The 22124-nt window shown below is 40.6% G+C and overlaps 2 protein-coding genes across 2 annotated transcripts in view; both read left to right on the top strand.

Annotated features, from left to right (window-relative positions):
* Nell1 (neural EGFL like 1) overlaps positions 1 to 22124 on the top strand; it is an 834960-nt gene that overhangs the window by 555395 nt on the left and 257441 nt on the right.
* On the top strand, positions 6915 to 8105 carry LOC119802905 (probable isocitrate dehydrogenase [NAD] gamma 2, mitochondrial). The gene has a single exon (XM_038314119.1). It carries the CDS (start codon positions 6921 to 6923, stop codon positions 8103 to 8105), a length of 1185 nt encoding a protein of 394 aa, XP_038170047.1. The 5' UTR covers positions 6915 to 6920.

Raw genomic sequence — 22124 nt, 5'->3', positions numbered from 1 at the left:
TTAAGAGCTGAGCAATGAAATGATAACCACTAATCTCTGGGGTTTGACATGGACTTCGGCTGGGGCCCCGCTCTTGGGAAGCACCTGATTGTCAGGATTTTATATTCAGGGTTTTGTGGACTGGTGAAAATGCTCATTACATTTGGCCAGGCAGTGTTAACCACATTCTAACATTCAATATGGCTTTCTTCTTTTCCTGGTAGTCAATACTGAGTTGGCGTTCGGTTGTGTGCAGTGGTTCCTAGCACCGTCTTCTCCTAGACTGGTGGGGCCACAGCCCCCTGACAGGGCAAAATGCAGAACTGACTGGGCATCTAGTTCTTAAATAGACGTTAACCCCACTGTCCTCCCTTGATCGGCTAGTCCCTGGGTTTTCCTTCTGTGTTATAAACCTGATTACTTCCTTTTTTCCTGGGCTATGCTTGGCATTTGGCTTTCAATGTCTGAGACAGTAAACACCACCTTTTTCTGCTTTCTAATTATCAAAACTTTCATCCTCTGTGATCCTCATGGCCCTTGCAAATATGCAAACTTAAACACCAGGAGAAAGAAAAGAAAATGCAGAGCCTCATTGGGTCTTTGAGCAGGGGTGAGTGCAAGCACATGCCTTTGGAGGATCTTTTACCTAGATGCTGGTTTGCAGACAGTTTTAGTTTTGCACGATTATCAGCACGCTTTCTAAAGGCTTGAAGCTCTGCTATGGTGATGTGTGTGCCTGTGAGTGTGACTCTTGCTCTCCATCTCACGGGGAGCATGTGGTGACATCACAGCCCCACAGAAAGCTTCACAATGTGGGAGAAGAACACAGACCAGGGTGAAGAGACCAAGGCCCAGTGTTCTGGGGAGTTATAAGAAATTATTAATCTCCTTAGCGTCTTATTTGCTGTCAAATGAAAAACACTGGGTGTGTTCATAGATTGTGTTAATGTACAATGGAGAACATGGAGCACACTGGCTGGGGTTGTTTGGGGGAAAATGAAAGCAATATTATCAGGTTTTCTGGAACATCGAATGTACCTTAAGATCTCTCTCCCTCCCTCTCTCTCTCTCTCTCTCTCTCTCTCTCTCTCTCTGTCTCTCTCTGTCTCTGTCTCTCTGTCTCTCTCTATCTGTGTGTGTGTGTGTTTTGTGTTTCTGTGCATCTAAAATTTTCTGCCTTTGTTAAGGTAAATCTTGCTGTCAAGTCACCATGTTCCTTGAAGCTTCCTGTGTTGCTTACTCTTTCTAATGCATGCCTTCCTTTTAAAAGTCATAGCCCTTAAAACCCTTCAACTTGATTTCTGAATTCTTCCATGCTGCCCTCAGGGTATCATAGCGGTCATAGGTTTGTCTTTGAAGACTCTCTGATTTCTGACCCCAATTACTTTCCCAGTTTGTCCGTCCCTATTTTCCCACATAAATGCAGCCAACCAGGAACACATAGTGTACCCCGCAGGCCTTTTAATTTGGTTTCCATTTCAGAAAGCCCCTCTCTCCATCTGTACCTTTGTGCTGCTAGTCATTCCTCATAGTTGGACTGAATACCCTCTCTTACCTTCCTTTCCAGGACATAAGTCAGACATTCCAGCCCTGGAACCACGTAGCACCACATCTGTACTAATATTTATTCATAATGTGTTTGTGTGTGTGTTTGAATAGATGTGGATAGACATTCACAGATGATAAGTGAATATATATGTATGTATATGTATATGTATATGTGTGTGTGTGTATGTGTGACTTCACTCACATCTGTTCACACATATATGTATATATATAAATGTGAGTAGATATGTGGTACTAAATTTTACATATAAAATTGATATAGTATATATAAATATTATATATTTATTTTATTTATTAAATATAGGTATTTATATTATATATAATTTTATAAAATATGTAAGTATATATTTATATATTATATACTATAAAATTTTTATATATTATATCTAAAAAAATCTAGCCTACCTGTCTAGGCTTCAAACTCTTTGAAAGTCTGTGTATTTGTATTCTCTTCATAGCAAGCACCTTCACTATGATGTTAAGAGATCTGCATGCCTATCAGTCCATCAACTGTGTATCCTCTTTTGTTTCTTGCTTCTCTACTTACTGGAATTACTGGAATGCAGGTTTTAAAAGGTCCTGCAGGTTGAAGAACACAGTGTAAGAGCAGGGAGATGGCTCAGTCAAGGAAGTGCTTGCAGTGCTCGTGTGAGGACCTGCATTTAGATCTCTGACCCCGATGTAAATAGACAGCTATGGCGGTACATACCTGTAAGTTCAGTGCTGGGGAGCTCAAGAGAGACAGGAGGACTCCTGGTGCTTGCTGGATTGTCCATTTGCTTGAACAATGAGGTTTGAGTTTACTGAGAGAGTTTTCTTTAGACTCCAAAATGAAGTGGAAGACTAGGAAGGTATCTTCTATGCCACACAAGTGTAAAGATTGGGGTTCATCTCCATAGTACCCATGTAAATGTTAGGTAGGTGTGGCAGCTCAGCTCTAATTACAGTGTTCTTGAAGTAAGTCAGACCCCTGGGGCAACTGGCTAGCAAGACTTGCCATATTGATGATCTTGAGTTAATTGAGAAAGCCTACCTGAGCGAATAAGGTAAGGTGGGGAGTGATCGAGAGAGACTCACAACATCAGTCTCAGGCCTTCACATGCACATACACACATGTGCACCTGTGCCTGATTATACAAGTGTCATACACACGAGAATGTATGTTCACATGATATACACCACACACACACATATCCACATGTTAAAAAAAACAAATGAATAAAATATAAGGTGGAGAATTATCAAGGAAGACAAGTAGAGCAAGGCCACTGCCTCCACATGCACGAACATCCAGAGACATACATACAGAGACATGGATGTCAGATGTGGCAGGCTGCTGGGCTCTGGAACCCAGATTGTTAACCATTAACTTTCTTCTTTGTTGAGGTTGCCACAGAACTCCTGGTTGTTCTTATTGATCATCTTTCCTCTTTACAAGATCGTGACAGTGTTGACTCTCCTGCCTATGGACATGGTACTTCCCTTAGAGAACAATGGCCTCTTCCTCATGTCCAGTATGGCAGTGCATTTCTTCCCTAGTCACCTTCCTCTAGGACTTCAAATACTGATAGTCCCTTCATTGTCATCTTCTCTTTCTTATGCCGTCTCGTACTTATCTTCTCAGCCAAGTACTTTTCAACTGCACTGGCATGACATTACTGTGTCACCATCAACGATGACCCAACAACACCACACATATTCATAAGCTTTAATTTTTAAGTGTTTATGAATTAAGGGCTCACTTTTCCAATGAAATCAGAATCACCCTGGAGTTATTCTCATAGCATACAACATTCCCTCACATGGATCTCAGTACTATATCCTTCATCTTTTGTGATGGAAGGTTGGCCATAATTCATTTCTCAGATTTCCTAAAATGTCCATGATCTTATGTTATTTAGGTGTCATTGATAGTCGTTCCAATTCTGACCCTGGTTGTGACAGCATACCCAAGATCTCTGCAGGCTCAAGCGAGACAAAATTCCAGCAGATAGGGGAAAGGTGGGCACAAATTCCCACTGCTAACTGAGAAATGGTAGGTAACTGATAGCTACCAAGAGGGAAGACTTATCTTTAGGGTGTGGGCACTGGTAGATCTGCATTTGGTTGAAGAAGTAAACCATTCACAAGCACTTAAACTTAAAGCTTATTCTGCCCATGTCTGCACACTTGAGCTTATATAGGCCAAAGAGACTGAGTAGTTTTTAAAAAATGAGGACACAAATTTAGGTGGTGGAACTGAGAGGAGGTTGGGGAGAACGTGAAAAATGTTCAAAATACAATGAATGAAATTCTTGAAGATGTTAAAAATAGTTGTAATAATTCGGAAAGACTACAGTCCATGAACTGTGGATGTATATGTGTATTTGGTTCCTTGCTTTTCTACATAACTAATTAAGGAGAGATGCTAACAAAGCGTGAATATTTACCTTTATCCTCATAGCACAGACTAGAGTGAGGCTACCTTTAAAGCTTCCACATGGGGAGCAAAGCCATCATCCAAATGAGGGGTTCAGTCAGTCATGCTCTTTCTACTAACAGGAAGACAACATGGAAAAACGATTTCTGTACATTCTGATGCTGAGATTATAATTATTTTTCTTAGTCTATGTTACTGCATGCTGCTCTTCTAATATTACCTGGAGAGACCCAGATTGTATCTTTGATGTATAGTTCAGTATGGTATTAATATTAGAAAAGTTTCATGTACATTTTTTCCCTTAAAGGGACATGGTTCAAAACCGGTAGATAGATTCCATGATCATTTACTTGGAAAATTTTGCTTTCTCTAACTCTTTTCTATAAAACAGTTTAGAGATAGTTTGCTCTATTTGGTCAACTACTTTGTGTGTGCACATATTTATGTATATATATATATATATGTATATATGTATGTATGTATTGTTTAACTGAATGGGAATATCTCCTGTGAATATCATTTGTCACCTATTATAACCAAAACAAAGTTGGGATCCTCAGCTTTGGGCTATTGTTCACATTCCTATGTAACTCTCTGATGCATTGATGACTCCTGTAGATAGATCATCACCCATGAGCCCTCATCAGGGGCTGCAGACTCAGTTATTAAGCCACTCACTGGGGTTCATTGTGTGGATGTCTTCCAGACTCCAGAGATGTAGCATACTGAAACCGAACTCATTTGGATCCTCTGTCTTCACCCATTAGACCACTCTTCCAGTGTGGCCCATTTCCATTGACTGCACATCTTTCCTCCAGTCTGTTAAATATGTTCCAAAAGATGTTCAGTTTCTGTAGCTCTAACCCAGTCCTCATACTGAGCTAAATATCCCTGGAAGGATTGTTCTTTGTATCTCTATCTTCACCCTGCTCATAATGTCTGTCAGGGTCATTTTTTAGCCCAATGTCGCTCACATTTCAGGGTGGATCAACATTATTAAAACATATTCTTCTGGGGCTCAGCTCCAGAGAAGTTCATTTCATAAGTATATAGAGAGTTTCAAGGCATTTCATTTCTTACCCAATGATTTTCCTAGAATGTGTTGAAAAAGAAACCCAATTTTAACACCATACCAATGGATACATGCTATCATATATTTGTGCAAATCTGTATCAGGTTTAAAATTGGAAGAAAAACCGAAAGCAAACCATAAGTTATGAGTGGCAAAGGTTTGTCAATGTTCATTCATCAGCTACTAAGCCTGCATCATTTGCAGGCAGGATTCCGACCAGGGGAAAGAAAATCTGAGGCTGTCTCATGGCTTGGGCACGTGAGGAACCCCATTATCTACCTCCCAATTCTGCTGTGACTCTAGAATTGTTGAAAAAAATAAGGTCTAGTTTAAAACATTAAATCTTGTATGCAACTGTCATGAAATCTCCAAACACAGCACTTCACAACCTTTCTCTTTTCCCATCTTTCTGACTCATCTTTTGATGTCCCCTGAGCCTCAGGTTGGAGGAAGCTGAGGTAGCTGTCCTGTCTACAGTTCTGCTGCTCTCAGCGACACTTAGTTGCAGCATTTTAACCAGCCAAGAATCTCTGCTCTAATCATCATCTACTGCAGAAAGAGGCTTCTCTGACCGAGGTTGAGATCAGTGGCACAAATCTCTGGATACAAACAAATTTAAAAGACAGTTTGTTAACACAACTGTTTAGCAGGACAATACTAGGTCTCCCCTAGAGCCTATGACTTTCAAAGACAGACTTTTGAGGACAAGAGTCTGTTTTCTTTAGGGATATGGCCACTGGCGTGTTTCTCCAGTGGACGGCCCTTCACCCATACATGTGTGGGAAGTGCTAATTAGAGTCAGTAGGTTATTGATTTCCAAAATTTTTTTCTCCCATATATTATATCCTGACCATAGTTTCACCTTCCTCTTCTCCTCCCAGTCCCTTCCTCGCTTCTATCCACTCCTCCTCAATTGCCCTTCAGAAAAGAGCAGGCCTTCCAGAGATATCAACCAAACGTGGCATATCAAGTTGCAATGAGACGAGGCACTTCCTCTCATATTAAACATGATTGAAGAAACTCAATAGGAAGGAAAGGGCTCCAAAAGTAGGCAACAAACAAACAAACAAGCAAAAACAAAAAAAAGTCAATGAAATGATTTCTAGTGATATTCTTCTATACTTATAGTCAGGAGCCTAGCATAATCGTCATCAGAGAGGCTCCATCCAGCAACTGATGGAAACAGATGCAGAGACCCACAGCAGAACATTAGGTAGCACTCTGGGATCCTGCAAGGTTTGTGGGCGGGGGAGTGGGCATTTGTAGGAGCTGGAGGACTAAAAGATACCACAGGAAAGCCCACCGAAATACCTTACCTGGGCTCACAGGGGCTCACCAACCATCAGAGAGCCTACATGGGTCTGAACTAGGCCCTCTGTATATATGTTATGGTTGTATAATTTGATCTTCTTTTGGGACTCCTAAGAGTCCTCCTTGTCCACTGTCTTCCCTGTAGAAATAAAAGCTGTGTCTGATGCTTTTGCCTGCTGTTGATTTTTTTTAAGGACGTGGATTTAGAAAGTTGTGGTCGGTCGTTCTGGCAGGAGCTGGATAAAGACTGAGGTCATAGATATGATCAAATTACAAGGTATCCATGTGTTAAATTTTCAAAAAATAAAGAAGATATTTTAAAAATCGTATTTGCAGAGCATAGCACATATAATATGATGCATGAATTTATTGCCCAACCTCAAAATGTTTGTAGCTTTTAGCGTAGACATCCTATCTTTCCCTGTCTAGGTTTTATAATAGAATAGAATAGAATGGAATAGAACAGAATGTAAGGGAGGAGAGAGAATTGTGACTCAGGAAAGAATCACTTGTTCAGAACTCTGGTGGATGTCATCTCTAAGAAGGAACAAGAGGACAGCTGTGATAGTGAAGATGTTGGCCGCAGCCAGCTGCTCTGTGAAAGCAATTCTTCACCCTGCTCTTCTTGGCCATTCTAGGGCAGTTGTACATGAGCTTCTGATCCCCTGGAGAAATGTCTGCTTATATCACACAGTGCCTCCCCCAGCTAAGTATGGTGGAAGGCACACAGTAACTATGATTCCTGGAGATGGCATTGGGCCTGAGCTTATGGTTCATGTCAAAAGAATATTCAGATTAAATTGTGTGCCAGTGGACTTTGAGGAGGTGTGGATGACCTCTACATCTAACACGAAGGAGGTTGACCAGGCTATTACGGCCATCCGTCGGAACCGTGTCGCTCTGAAGGGCAACATTGCAACGGATCACAAACTGCCTGTCCGTTACAAATCTCACAACACCAGGCTTCGCACCATCCTTGACCTCTATGCGAGTGTTGTCCATTTCAAGACTTTTCCTGGTGTGGAGACCCGGCACAAGGACATAGACATCATAGTTGTTCGAGAAAACACAGAGGGCGAGTACACTAACCTGGAGCATGAGAGCGTGAAAGGGGTGGTAGAGAGTCTAAAGATTGTGACAAGGACCAGGTCTCTGCGCATTGCTGAATATGCCTTTAATCTGGCACAAAAGATGGGGCGTAAAAAAGTGACAGTTGTTCACAAAGCCAACATCATGAAACTGGGAGATGGACTCTTTCTCCAGTGCTGTAAGGATGTGGCAGCTCACTACCCACAGATAACCTTAGAGAGCATGATTATAGACAGCACTACCATGCAGTTGGTATCCAAACCCCAACAGTTTGATGTCATGGTGATGCCCAATCTTTACGGCAACATTATCAACAGTATCTGCACAGGGCTGGTTGGAGGGTCAGGACTGGTACCTGGAGCCAATTATGGTGATGTATATGCAGTATTTGAGTTGGGCTCAAAGGAAATAGGTAAAGATTTAGCTCATAGAAATATTGCCAATCCTGTCGCCATGCTGCTAACCAGCTGTATCATGCTGGACTACCTCGATCTTCAATCCTATGCCACCGTGATCCGCTCTGCAGTCAAGGCATCCTTAGAAAACAAAGCCATCTGCACACCAGATGTCGGAGGTCAAGGTACCACATCTGGAGTCATGGATTACATCATGGAATATATGAAATGTCATGGATGCTGTTATCCAAATTTATTCCCATCCCAACCTTGATTCACCCCTCAGATACTCCAGTCAGCTCAACAAGGGTGCACTGAGAATCAACATTGGCTCCATGTCCCTGAAAGGAAAAGGTGCTTCAGTACTGATCTTTCCATTAATTTTAAATGCAATAAAAAATTGCTTATTCAAATTAGCAAAGCTTATTGCAATATGGACAAGTTGAGGAAATTCCCTGAAAGTCCCCACCTCTCTGGGATATGACATGCTGAGTAAATCAGAAGTCTTCATAAAGCTCTGGAGCTTTCTCAGAATGAAAAAATGATTTATCTCTTTATCCGAGCCACTGAAATTCAGCAAGCCAACCTAAAGGGGATCCTGGGCTATAGAAGTCATTATGAGTTGATCAGTGTAATAGTCTGCCTACTAAGTGTGCATTATAACTTTAATAATGAAACTGAACTAGTGCAGAAAGCTCCCATATCTACAATGTCCTCTTTTACCTTGATGACGTTGAAGATGTTTGTGTTAGGGGTCCCCTGTAGTATTTCAATGGTGCATGAGTTCCCTCCTTGACCTCTTGGCTCTCCTAAAAAGGATATTCTTAAACATTTCCATTATACTAAAAGTTGTGCTGAAATCCCCCCAGAATCAGAGCCCACAGCTCTCTGCCACACAAACAGAACTTAGGAATATGAGCCACACACACTCAGGGATTCACAATTTCTTGTCGTGTATTTGCCAACTACGAGATATTGCATGTAAAAATCAAAAGCCATGAACTCACCTAAATACTTGTCATCATTTTATTATGTTTTATTTACAGTGCTTTGAAAGTTATAGCTGGGATTAAGGCAAGCAATACCTTATTAGTACCTGAAAGAAGTTCTTTCTTAAGTTAAAAATGTAAAAGTGATTCTAACAGCTGACAGTAATTTTCTCAGAAAGAATGACATATGGATGGAAACGGAATTGAGAACCACAGAGAGATCTGCAGTGTCTTCCTATCTCACTTTATCAGTCATGGATGCCCGTGTGCTTGGTGCCACACATTAAAGTTCTTTATCTTGGACCAAGAATAGGTCTCAGAGATGCTGGCTCACTTATCCTAATGACCACATATCCGCAGCCAGGCTAGTTGGATTAAGTTTGCATGAAAAGAAGTGATCAGCAACCGCCCCCTTCGTAGAAGTAGTTCTTGAAGAAGTGGGGGTCTAAACAACTGGAGTAGTGCTGATGGGTAGCCCACATCTTCCCACATGATCCAGACAGACACCAATGCCATTGTTTGGGGAAGAGAACGAGGATGTATTCTGTTGTACTATGCCATGGTGGCAAAATGAACTAACCCACTCCCCACTTTTGACCCCTTTTCTCAGCACTAGAGGTATGTAGTGGTTAATACCAATTTTAAACATGTCAAGATTTAGAGCCATGTAGAAGACAAGGATTTGGACAATCCTGGGAGGGACTATCTAGGCTGTTAGCCTCTGGGCATGTTTATGACAACCTTCTCAATTAGGTAAATTGAGGCAGGAAGACCAATCCTAACTTCCAGACAGGTGAAAAAAAAGAAAGTGAACCAAACACAGGCACTCACTGGTATCTGCTTCCTGACTGCCGTGCAATGAGCACCAACCTCAAATCCCAGCCATTAAGTCTTTGCATCATGATACACTTGAAATGTAGGCCAAAAGCAACCCTTGCCTCTTTAAGTGGCTTTAGTCAGGGTTTTCCATCATGGAGACAGAACTCAGGGAATCCTGGGTCTTTATTCAAAGCACAAGTAGTTTAACTGTGGATCATTATCTAACTGTCAGCAAATATTTAACTCTCAGAGGGTGATTATGATATGTTTGAGCTAAGTTTAGCCCCAGTTCATCTCTTGACACTCTTGCAGACCCTGGACTAGATTCTGGAGGTGACAACCTGTCACCCTTTACTGTCATTCTCCATTTTCATTGTTAGAGTCTTCCATTTGAGTATTTCTAGGAAGCATGGGATGAAGCTATTCTTCCTTGTGCCCTGTATCTTTATCATGATGACTGGCACATAGAACATAAATAATTGCATTTCTTCAAATTAATGAAAGAGTGACACAGGCTTAATACTCTTACATATTAAGTAAATAATAATGGTACATTTCTCATGGCACTGCAGAAAACACAAAGGATCACATTTTGACTGTTACATAGCATCTAGTAGGTTTCCAAAATTGCCATTTCCATTATTGCTTATTACATGCTATGGAGAATGATGATCCTAAAGAAAACAAGGTTATTATATAAGGTATTGTATATACATTAGTATTCTATAACATACTTTTACCCCAGGAGAACAAACTATCTTCATTAAGTCCCCTGATTCTCTATCTGTTGGAGGAAGAGCTGCTTTTTGGTTCCTGGATGCTCAGCAGCTCATCCCCTAAATAATCACACAGAAACTATATTCTTTAAAACACAGCTTGGCCCATTAGCTCTAGCTTCTTGTTGAATAGCATGTATATCCTAATTTAACCCATTTCTAGTAGTCTGTGCATTGCCACATGGCTGTGACTTGCCAGGTAATGTTCTGGCATCTGTGTCCAGCGGGGCTACATGGCTTCTCTCTGACTCTGCCTCCTTTCTCCCTGCATTCAGTTTAGTTTTTCCTCCTATCTAAATTCTGCCCTATCAGGCCAAGCCAGTTTCTTTATTCATTAACTAATAAAAGCAACACATAAGCAGAAGGAACTCCCACACCATTCCCCCTTTTCTGTTTAAACAAAAAGGAAGGTTTTAACTTTAACATAGTAAAATTACATATAACAAAACAGATATCAAGTAAGAATTATAGTTTCAATATTTATATCTACTTTATCTTTTATTATAACTAAGGGAAATATAACTATAAACTCTTCATTCCATCAAAGATTCCAGAAGGATATAATATTACCTAAGTAAACAGGAAGTACATTGTAAACAACTTCCAAAACTCTAGAATTGACAGAGACATCTTGCTGCCTGTACAGTCATCCAAATTTCTTCTGTTTTCTTGGGGCATCCATTTGAGCCTATAGGCCCATAGTATCCAGCAGACTTTTCCATGAAGCAGAAAATTTCAAAGACAGTTCCATCTATATTGGCAGTTTGTCAGTCACTTTTTCTGTGTCCTGCAGAATGTCTAGCAGACTCTTTCATGAAGCAGAAACCCCAAAGGATGGTCTCACCTTTAAGCAAGTTCAGCAGTCATTTCTCTGTGGGTTCTGCATGTCCAGTTCATCAACCAGTCCAGGCAAGAGCAGTTTCTTGCCCAAATGTCTAACGAACTCCATAAGGAGCCTCTTTGATGCCCATCATCCTCTTGAAGTAGATTGGTGCTGCCAGGAGCAGATATGTCTCATTGTCATGAAAAGTCCTAAGTTCTTAAAACATTTTAAATGTCATATTCTGAAGGTCTCTGAAAGATTTGAAAAATACCTAACTGAAATTTATCTCTATATATCTAGAAAACCTAACTAACGTGACTAGAAGCTTGACTATTATAGATGACTCTCTATTAACCTATATTTTTTGGGGGTTTTCAAGACAAGGTTTCCCTGTAGTTTCTAGAGTCTGTCCTGGAACTAGCTCTTGTAGAACAGGCTGGCCTCGAACTCAGAGATCTACCTGCCTCTGCCTCCTGAGTGCTGGGGTTAAAGGCATGCACCACCACCACCCAGCTAACCTATATTTTTTAATATTTCTAAATGAACTGCACAAACACAATACCTTAATCAAGAGTAGAAATATACACATAACAAAATTGAGCTTAAACTTATATTAATTAACCAAGATCAACATCAATGAAAATCTCTACAGCATATCCCCTTTTAAATGTAAAGAAACATATAAATAATATTTGGGAATTTGAGAATAGTTCTCTAGACTACTTCCTGATGATTGGGAACACTGTTAATCAGGTCTTTCATGGTGTATTCTGCATGCTAGGTTCATCTCAGTCACGAGATGATTGAAGTAATTTTTTGAGGGGTGTTTATGGCAACCTTTTAGGGAGTCTTGATCCATCAACTCATATTAGTCTAGAAGCAATTCATAGGTTCTCATTCTCTGTAGAAACAAAAGAAGAACCTCTTTTCCAAACCAACATATCCTTAGACCCTAATTCTGAAGTCAAGTTGCCTTTATAATATACATGCTGGTTTAGCTTAGCAGTCCATACAGTGAAATTCTTTCTCTACTTAGCTCTTTCACAGTCAAAAAATTCAAAGGAGAAACAATAATATAATAACCCAGACTCTCTGTGTATATTCCATCTTATGTGACTTATTTTTATTCTATTACTTTTTAATATTTATTTTATTATCTTTACTCCTTTAATCTATGACTTTTTGTATTCTGTCTCTTTAAAGACTGTTTTGTTTAAAACCATTTATTTCTTTTTATCGCTCTCTATACTCATTTTCTTCTCTCTCCCAAGCCTACATACATTTATCCAACACTGTGACTCATTTAGAGGTCTTTTATGTCTGAATCTGTCCTATTGTATATCTGTAATTCTTTACTGTCCAGGAACACTTCTTAAAATGCTAAGTACTTCTTGAAAACTTAAGCTGTGGCATTACTAGTGTATATATACGGCACTTCCTGCTTGCCCCACCAGTCCAGCATGTTGGAACTGCTTGTGCCTCTGAGAGCCATACACAGTGCCCCACTTCCAGGCACACAGCCAGTCTATGTTCCATCAAACAAGCTGAAGCACCCTACTCACAAACCCATCCAATTGGTCTTCCCCAAAAACCCAGAGGTCATGCTGGCAGCACAGCCCAGAAAGCCTGCATTTCAAAGTGGCACTTTTTTTTGCTACTGCTGAGTCAGGAAAACCTCTCTTAAAGGAGCTTTGGCATGCTGCCAACAAACAGCAAGAAGCTGTTTTAAACTCTGTACTTTTGTGTCTAGAACTCCATTTCAAGATCTCTTAGGTTTTTAAGTGGATTTTAGTTGGCCACATGGGCATTTTATTTCTTTTTCCTTTTGCATGCCTGTGTCTGGTATATATTTGTGGGTATGCATGTTTCTGTACATGAATGGGTACCTGTGTGTACAAACATTCAAGTGTGTGAATTGGGAACTTCCCAGGTATCTCTTACTTCCAAGTATTCTCCTTTAACTTGCCTGTCTGTAGTTTACTTTCCTTTCTTCTCTTTCCTACAGTGTACCTGATGTGTTCTTTCTGAAACACAATATAATCATGTTACCACCTTACTCCAGACTTTCCGTTCAGTGGCTTCCCTTTGTCCTTTAGGGAAAGCCAGATAAGCAAGCACAATGTGCTCTTGGCTGTAGAAGTGATTGAAGAATAATCACTGAAGAGTCAGAACCTCGGACAGGGCAGGCTTTTTAAGCACAGGCTCTCTAAGTATTTATTGGAAGGAAGTAAATAAGTGAAAGGTTTCAGGCACAGACAAGTGTTGGCAACTAGAAGTACTAACTCTCATGTCTAGCTTTTGTCTACAAATCTCACCAAGACTATTATTTTCTAAAGAATGCTGGAGTCCACAGGGCAGTGAGACAGGTGCCTGGTGGGTATGTTCCCTGAGTTCACTTGGTTGTACTCAGTACACCATCTCCCCTGCCTGCATTCATCGCATCATTCCATGTTTGTCTTTATCCGTTATGTGCTTTGCTCTTAGTCCAGAATGTAAAGAATAACAGCATGCCCTGTGCTTTTTCTCTAACTTGATTCTCACCAGCTCTCCGTTTTGGCTGATGATCTTGCGAATAACTCATTTATATGCTAGAATTGGTATTCCTCCCTAGTCTGCTTCACACAGGAGGTGTGTTGACTCTGGAAAAGCTGCTTAACCTCTCTGATCCCCAGTTTATTTATTGTTTTAAAAGGTCAAAGCGTACCTTCATGGGACTATAAAAATTTCTCTGCTTTTCTATTGCTAAATGACTCCCCAAATCCAGCTGTTTAGGACAAATGAGTGTGTGTCATGGTTCTGGAGGTTAAAGGGAATACTGGGAATGTCTGGGACACCCAAAATGGCTTCCTGGAAATTCACAGTAATGGCTGCCTGTCAGAATCCTCAGTTCCTTCTCACATGAAAATTTGAGGTATTTGGGTCTTTTCATAGTATGACATGTGGTTTCTAAATTGAAAGACCAAGGTTATAAATTTCTTAAGGCATAGCCTTGTGTCTTAAGAGTACTTCTTCCCTATACTGTTGATCAGAATAGCACTAGGTGATAATGGACCAAACCGTTGAACTATAAGCAAGCCTCTGATTAAATGTTTTGTCTTATAATAGTTGCCTTGGTCATGGTGTCTCTTCACAGCAATAGAATAGTGACTAAGACAATGTCATTATGTAATTATCCTTTTCTGTGGTAACTACCTCACAGTATACCTGCGCATTAAAACATTGAGATAGGCATACATACATAATATACCTTAAGTATATACATTTTAAATGGTTGATTCTACCTGGAAAAAAGAAGACTACAAAATACAAACACTGAGATTTTTTTTTAAAGCTTTAATAACAATTCCATGTTGGTCACATTGTAGAGTTCAAAAATGAAGCTATTATGCAAAATGGGGAAACAAGGACTAATGGATGATGGAGTTGGGTTCTTATGATATCACAAAAAAGGAATCAAACACAGACTAAAGGGTCCCTCACCTCCAGAAACTAAGAAAGACAGATAATGAAAGATTCTTGTGAATTTTAAAGAACTTGGAAAATGGCTGTGGGTTGGGGAGACACTGATGATCTTTATATGAAAAGATTAGTCAGGATTATTTGTTTTGTATTCAAGTAGAAACAATATTTTCTAACTGAGTCTGCTATCCGCTCACAGTCTGTTAATATTTTCAGTACATCCGTGTCCACTTCAGTCTGTAAGTCAAGTGGTCCCCCATTGCTGTCCATCTGATGAGTTATTGAAGCTGCTCAACTTTGTGCAGACCCTTTTACATCCTAAAATGTTGCTACTGGGGCCAATGAGATGGCTTGGTGGGTAAAGGTGCCATGAAGCCTGAGGACCTGGGTTTGACTCCAGGGACCCAGTGGTAGAAAGGGAGACCTGACTCCTGAAAATATTCTCTGAAGTGCAAACACATGTGCCTTGGTCCAGGTAACTTTACATGCATCACTGTCCTCCTAACATAAATATATATATATATATATATATATATATATATATATATATATATATGTCACCGATCCCAAGGAAATCACTTTGCCTGAATGTGAAGTTGTTCCTTTAAATGTGTACAGTGTCTTCTAAGCACAGCTTTCTGCAGGGAAATAAGAGGGGAGATTTGGAAGTTATTGTGAAGAAAACTGCAGCAGGAAAGTAAGAAGTAGAGATTTCTGGATACTCTTATGGAAAGAAATAAAAAAAAAAAGGAGGTTCAAAAGAAGTTATATTTAGCTCCTCATGGCTCTCTCTCTAGGGAACATCTGTGGTACTTCATCTGGGTTTGATCATTCAAAGTCTTGAAAGGTTTAGTTTCTTGAACAGGTGTACAGTGTACTCAAAAGCCAACTTCATGCCAAGCTTCCAAAAGAGATGTTGCAAACCCTGGTTTATAAATAACTTGTTTTCTCCAGGCTAAGAAATGTCTCTAGGGTTGATCCTTTGCAAGGTGTTTGTATTCATGTTCTGACGATATTGTTATTTTTGTCTACAATTTATTCTTGCCTACAGCAAGATACTGGCCTATAGTGACCGCACTCGTTCATTCTTTCTCTCCCTTGCTTATTGCTCTGTGTAGATTATTGAGTAAGGCTCCCCCTTTGATCTGTAAGCCTTGGAGCCCTGGTGTCTCAGCTTTGAGAGCCCATATGCACTCTCTCAAGGAGCCCTTAGCACTGAGTGATTCAGCAGTAATTAGATCACTAACAGCAGAGTGTGTTAAGTATGGTAATGGAGCCAGCTATGAGAACAGAAGACAAAGGAAACCGGGAGAGCCTCCCAAGAACAAACCAAGCCCTACTGATCCTTAAAACTCCAGGCACAAGAAGGAGGAAGGAGTAGAAGAGAAAGGGAGGAGCATTGTGGGTGAGCACTGTGACCCAGACTGTAACTTTTTACATGCCAACTATTAGACACAATTGTGTTGGAATTTTGATGAGGATTGCACTGAATCATTAGATTGCTTTTGGCAGGGTGGCCATTTTTACTATATAGATCATATTAGCCCATGAGCATGGAAAAGCGTTCTATTTTCTTATCCTACACAGGGACACTTAGAATAAAGCAGTCAAAGCAAGCCATGGGGACTAAGTCAGTAAGCAGCACCCTTCAGAGCCACTGTATCAGTTCCTGCTTCCAAGTTCTTGCCATGTTTGAGTTCCTGTCCTGACTTCCTTCAATGATGGGCAATGATGTGGAAGTGTGAGTCAAATAAACCCCTTCATCTCTGTGTTGTTTTTGGTTATGCTATTTCATTACATGGTGGTAACCCTAACTAAGATGGGGGTCTGGAATGGGAGGAGCAAGTGAGAAAGGGGAAGGAAAGGGGGAACAAGGGAAGAAATATTGGTAGAAACAGCTAAAATTAAAGACTATTTGAGGGTTGATATGAAAACCTAATATAGTAGAAGAGTCTTAAAATATGTATACGTATGAATGGGATCTAAACGAAGTCACCAAATAATTGGGAGATACAGAGCCCCAAACTGGTCATCTTTTTTCACCAAATGAAGCTTCCAGTACTAGTATTGGCTTACATCTGATTGAGTTGTTGGCCAAAGAGACCCCATGGGAACCCCCGAACAAACCAGGGTATTGCCAAGACTATAGGCCCCTCTGCACACATTGATAGCAAAGTCCCATTGATGAAGACAACCACTGCACAACTAATTGAACATGGAGAAGTTGATCCGGTGCCTACATAGAGCCTCATCTCCACGTTCTAGTGTCTTTGGTACGGGAAAGTACTCTGCATGCCATCAAAAGAGAAATGCAAACAGCAAGCCAGCCATAATCCCTTTGCTCTACAGTGGTGTCAGGCCCGCAAGCTTGGCTGTTGCAGTGCTGGCACAAAACTTGTGGAAATAACCAACCAATGTCTGATTTTGAGTTAAGGCCTATTCCACAAGATGGAACCCCTGCCTGACAGTGATTGGGTGAAGAACCTACGACTAGATATCCCAGGGACCTAGGGTAAAAACCAAGTAGTACTTTCCTTTAAAACCACTTAGTACTTTTCTTTAAAAGAAAAAGGGGGCAATAAAATGACTCCTACTGACATTATGCTATCCTCATGGATCAGTGCTTTCCTTGGCCATCATCGGAGATGATGGTGTTCCTCCTAGAACAGATGGGAACAAATACGGAGACCCACAACTAGACATAATGCAAAGAATGAGAGACTCGGCCATAAATGGGATGTCTTTATCAAATCCCTCCGTGAAGGGTCTGGGAACCCTGGGAAAGAGGAGGCAGAATGAGTGTCAGAGTCAGAGGGGATGGAGGACACCAAGAAAACAAGATCCTCTAATTCAACATGAGCAAAGCTCATACAAACTCATAGAAATGGAAGCGGCATGCACGCGGCCTCAACCAGCCTGCACCAGATGGGGTTTTAGAGCTGACAGGAAAGTGGGCACATGGCCCATCCATGATCCAGAATCTACTGCCAATTTATAACCACATGCAGGTGAAAATTCAGTTTTTCCAGCAAGGCTCACTGGAGAAACAAACTACTCCTAAAGGCATTGGGCATGCCCAGCGGTAGATGGTCACCAGAAAGTGAGCTTCTTTGGAGGTTCCTTGTCTCATGATGTCATGTCAGGGCTTTTTTTTTTTTTTTTAAAGAACTATTATATATGTACTTACCTACCTGTCTATCATCTATCTAAAAAATGATCATTTTAATATCTTTCCTCTTTAATCTCCTTTGCATATATAACGTGGCTTCCAGTTTAGAGTATTTATGAGAGTCCTAAGTGTTAAATGTGTGGATCTCTGCATATATATCTGCTCCATGTGCCTTTCCTGGGGTTCCCTCTGCTTGTTTGGCCCTATTCTGATGTATTAGTTTTGTTTTTATCTTATTTTATTATATTATTATTTTTTATATGCCTGTTTGTTTTCCAATGAGTGATGGAAGGGGATGGATCTGTGTGAGGGGGAGATGTGGAGGAACTGGGGATTGCAGAGGGCGGGGAAACAGTAGTCAGGTTATAAGAATACTAAAATTACAAAAAGCAACTGCAGCAATATTTCACTTGTATTTTAATAAAGAAAGCTTGTCTGAAGTTCAGAGAGTAAAGCAGCCACCCTGGCCAGCCTTACAGACTAGGCAGTGGTGACACACACCTTTAATCCCAGTAGCCACCCTACTTTGCTATAGAAAAGGACAGTAGTGGTGCATGCCTTTTATCCCAGCTCTAGAGAGGAATATAAAACGGGAGAAGACAGTTCTCAGACAGTATCATTTCTGGAGGAAGGATCACCATTTCAGACTGAGGTAGCGGTAAGAGCCAGTGGCTGGCTGTTTTGCCTTTCTGACCTTCAGGTTGAACGCCAATATCTGTCTCTGGGTTTTTATTAATTGTACTACAAGTAACATTTATTACATAATTAAAACTAAACACAATAAAACACCAAAGCATTATAAAAATTAAGCCATTATATTTTCTCTAACATTTCATATTTTATGCAGTGTAATTATTGTTGAATTCATTCTATCAATGTTTATTCATTTTCAGGACTCAAGGTGAACCTCTGACTTTTTTGTCCCTGGATGAGTTAACCTCACCAGGTAGTTCAAAGCAGTAGGTTCTAATTTTTTGTAAATGGAAAGATTCATTGTTTTAAGCTCCTTCTCAACACAATTGCCCCTTCTTTCTGTTCTTTTTCATACGTCTCCCTCAATGTCATTTTCTCTGTGAGCAGGTTTCATGATTTTGCTCTTTCTAGCGTCTTTTGTTTCCTTCTTTCCTCCAAGGCCTCCTGGAGAATGAGCTTCCCCTGGCTCCCCTTACCCCAGCTCTCCTTCCTTAGTGCTTTCTTGTATGGTGTGTCACCTGCTCTGATACTAAACTGCCAGCCCTTCTTCTGGAAATGTCCTTGAAGTTTCTGTGCAATTCTTTCAATGTCCCTCCTTAGGCACCGGTATTGCTCTGCTGTCCTTGGTGGGAGTTATGTGACTTCTTTGAAGAACAAGGCCTGAGAATAACATGAACGGCTCTCCTTGTGGCAAGACCCTGGAGACCCTGACCCACTTGGCAAAGACCTATGGACAGTCCTGCAGAATTCTTTGCATGACCCCGGGAGCATATGGGTTATCAGCTCTTCTTGTTTTCACTATGCTAGCCATATTGCTGGCCTGAATAAGTCATAGTAGGTCATAAAGTTTAATATTACCAATTTCTATAACTGTTCTGGAAGGGATGATTTTAACCACAAGAGGCTTTGAGAAATGCTAATAAATAGATGATATCAGGATTTAATGGGAACAGTGTAGAGACAGAAAATGAAGTAGAATCAAGAAATCCACAGTTGCTTCATTTTTGATAACTGTGCCAATGCCGTAAGAACTTAAGGAGATGGATACAAGGACAAGGGACAAACAGTGCCAACTCTACGAGGAAGCTTACAAGTTATGCTGCCTACAGAATAAATGGAACAACCTGGTGTATCCCCAAAGGAGATATAGTAGTACAGAAAGTAGAGCCGATTGATCCAGCTTTGGCTGGTGAGTTGATTGTGAGAAGCCAGACCCTACCAGATGTAAATATTAACCACGGTAAATATTTATAAATTAAATAGTATATATAAATAGTAAATTAAAACTGTTTCTCACCCTGCATCAAACTTGAACTGTTCTGCCGGTAGGTACGCCTAGTTAGCAAGGTTCCTTTGAGGCTTGCAAGATGGCCTATGCTTCTAACAGTAGAGATGTAGATCAAATAGGTAGGTAATGGTTACCTGCGGGGAAGTTGAGGGATGGAAGGGGAAAGAGGCAAGGAACAAACTGGTAATTATTGTAATCATTTTTAGTTACTTAGGGAGTAAAAATTGATCGTAAAACTGTTCATGCTAACCATTGAAACTGAATAGATAAAAATGGGCTATTCAGGGCCACTAGTTTGAATGACACGTGGTCACAATTTCTCTAAGGCTCCTGTAGGACTCAGCCATGATAAGCTTAGTAGGAACAGACCATTCAAAGGAAGTTCTTAATTTCACACATCCACTCCAGGTCATTGAACCCATCTGGAGTAAGGCTCTCAGCACATCCCCATCTCCTGGTGATTTCCTTGAGAATTAACTGATGGAGTAGGAATATCTCAGGGTCTGTGGTAGACGTGGTTCCCATTTTTCGGTCGCATTAGAAGGATATGCATCTTCTGGACATCAGAGCACTATTAGAGGGGCCAAAGCATCCCTCGGGCATCCTAGGTCCGAGGAAATAAACAATTTCTAATAATGACTCTGTCACTGGTCCACCCCGTCCTTCTCTTCTCCATTCCCAGGATGGCATTTTTTGCCCAAAGCATCATCAAATTGCATGCCCTTGTAGGAAGCTCAAGAATATCTGTTTGGAGCACTCCAGATGTGGATAACTGAAGATATTGGCATTACTTGACCGTTTGTGTGTGAGTGAGTGTGTGTGTGTGTGTGTGTGTGTGTGTGTGTGTGTGTGATTTTATTCAGATTGGCGGATGCACTTTATAGTCCCCAGTGGAATTTCAGCAAGAAAGAGCTTAAAATGCAGACTCTCCCAGGATTCCTGCTGAGCGGGGAACAGTCTATGGGAAGTCATCTATTTAAACAGAAATAAATATGCCTTGGGATGCCAGGGGACTATTTTCAGCTTTATTAAGCTATTTTCAGCTTTATTAAGAAATCTGTGTTTAATTTTTTCCAGCCCTCTTCATTGCACTTTTCCCTGTGTATGGACAAATTAGAATCCTTGATGAAAAAGCAGCCATAGCCATGGCATTCTGGAAATTTCAGAGAAGTGGTGCTTTTGGAAGGGAATGAGGAACCTCCAGGGCTCCCAAGTGCACAGTCAGCAACTTTTATTTAACCTTAACCAGCTTGTCACAGGAAGAAAGCATTCTTGGTTAACATTGCTTATCCCCGACATCTGGAAAATTTTAGATATTCTTTTGTTTTTTCTAAAACAAAACAACAATCTATAATGGTTATATTATATAGTAACCTATATTAAACTGAACACTGCTGAGCTCAGGTTTAAACAGTGGCATGTATATGTGTACAGCATCAGAGGATAAAGACATGGCTTCCTTAATCAGGGCCCTTCCTGAACCTTAGGAACCATGGATAGCATGTGGGCTAATTAGCATAACCATGTCCTTCATGTGCAGATGCTATAATTTGCATAATCTCCTTATGATGTTTTTCAGCTCTTTAAAACCACAGAAGCCTGTGTGCTTTTAGACATGCTGCCTATCTGAGTTCATGTGTGTGTCAGTCCTGCTGTGTGTGGAAGACACTATTTTCTTGTATTCATCTATTATCTCAGTCTCTTAGAAACTTTCTGCCTCCTCTTTTTTTTTTGCATAGATTCCTGAACCGCAAGGGAAGAGGGAAGAGGTTCATAAAAGGTTTTATTTATTTATTTTTTTTATTCAAGACAGAGTTTCTCTATAGCTTTAGAGTCTGTCCTGAAACTAGCTCTTGTAGACCAGGCTGGCCTTGAACTCACAGACATCCACCTGCTTCTCTGTCTCCCAAGTGCTGGGATTAAAGGTGTGTGCCACTACTGCCTGGCTCATAAAGGGTTTTATTGTTTTCTTGTCAGAGATGGGGAGGGAGGAAAGGAGGAGAGAGAGAAAATGAAGTTCAAAAGACAGGGAATTGGGGAAGATCTGGAAGGAGCTAAAGGAGGAGATGGACTATATCTTGTATAAAAACTTAAGTTAAAGGTTAGAAACAATAAAAGCCTTTCTTTACTAAGGAACAAGTATGTTGGCCTTCTGCCTTTCAGCAACATTCATGTGTTGCTGTAGAGATGGGCTTTTGGAATACACATCACTAAAAATGATTAAAAAATAAATCCAGGGGCTGGAGAGATGGCTCAGTGGTTAAGAGCACTGACTGC

Source organism: Arvicola amphibius, chromosome 12 (genome assembly GCF_903992535.2).
Source record: "Arvicola amphibius chromosome 12, mArvAmp1.2, whole genome shotgun sequence".
NCBI lineage: Eukaryota > Metazoa > Chordata > Mammalia > Rodentia > Cricetidae > Arvicola > Arvicola amphibius.
Note: the sequence above shows the minus strand (reverse complement) of the source record. Positions and strands in the feature narration are given on the sequence as shown.

What these genes read in the sequence shown, in the direction of transcription:
- LOC119802905 (XM_038314119.1), top strand. Translation starts at nt 6,921, where the DNA reads ATGTTGGCCGCAGCCAGCTGCTCTGTGAAAGCAATTCTTCACCCTGCT.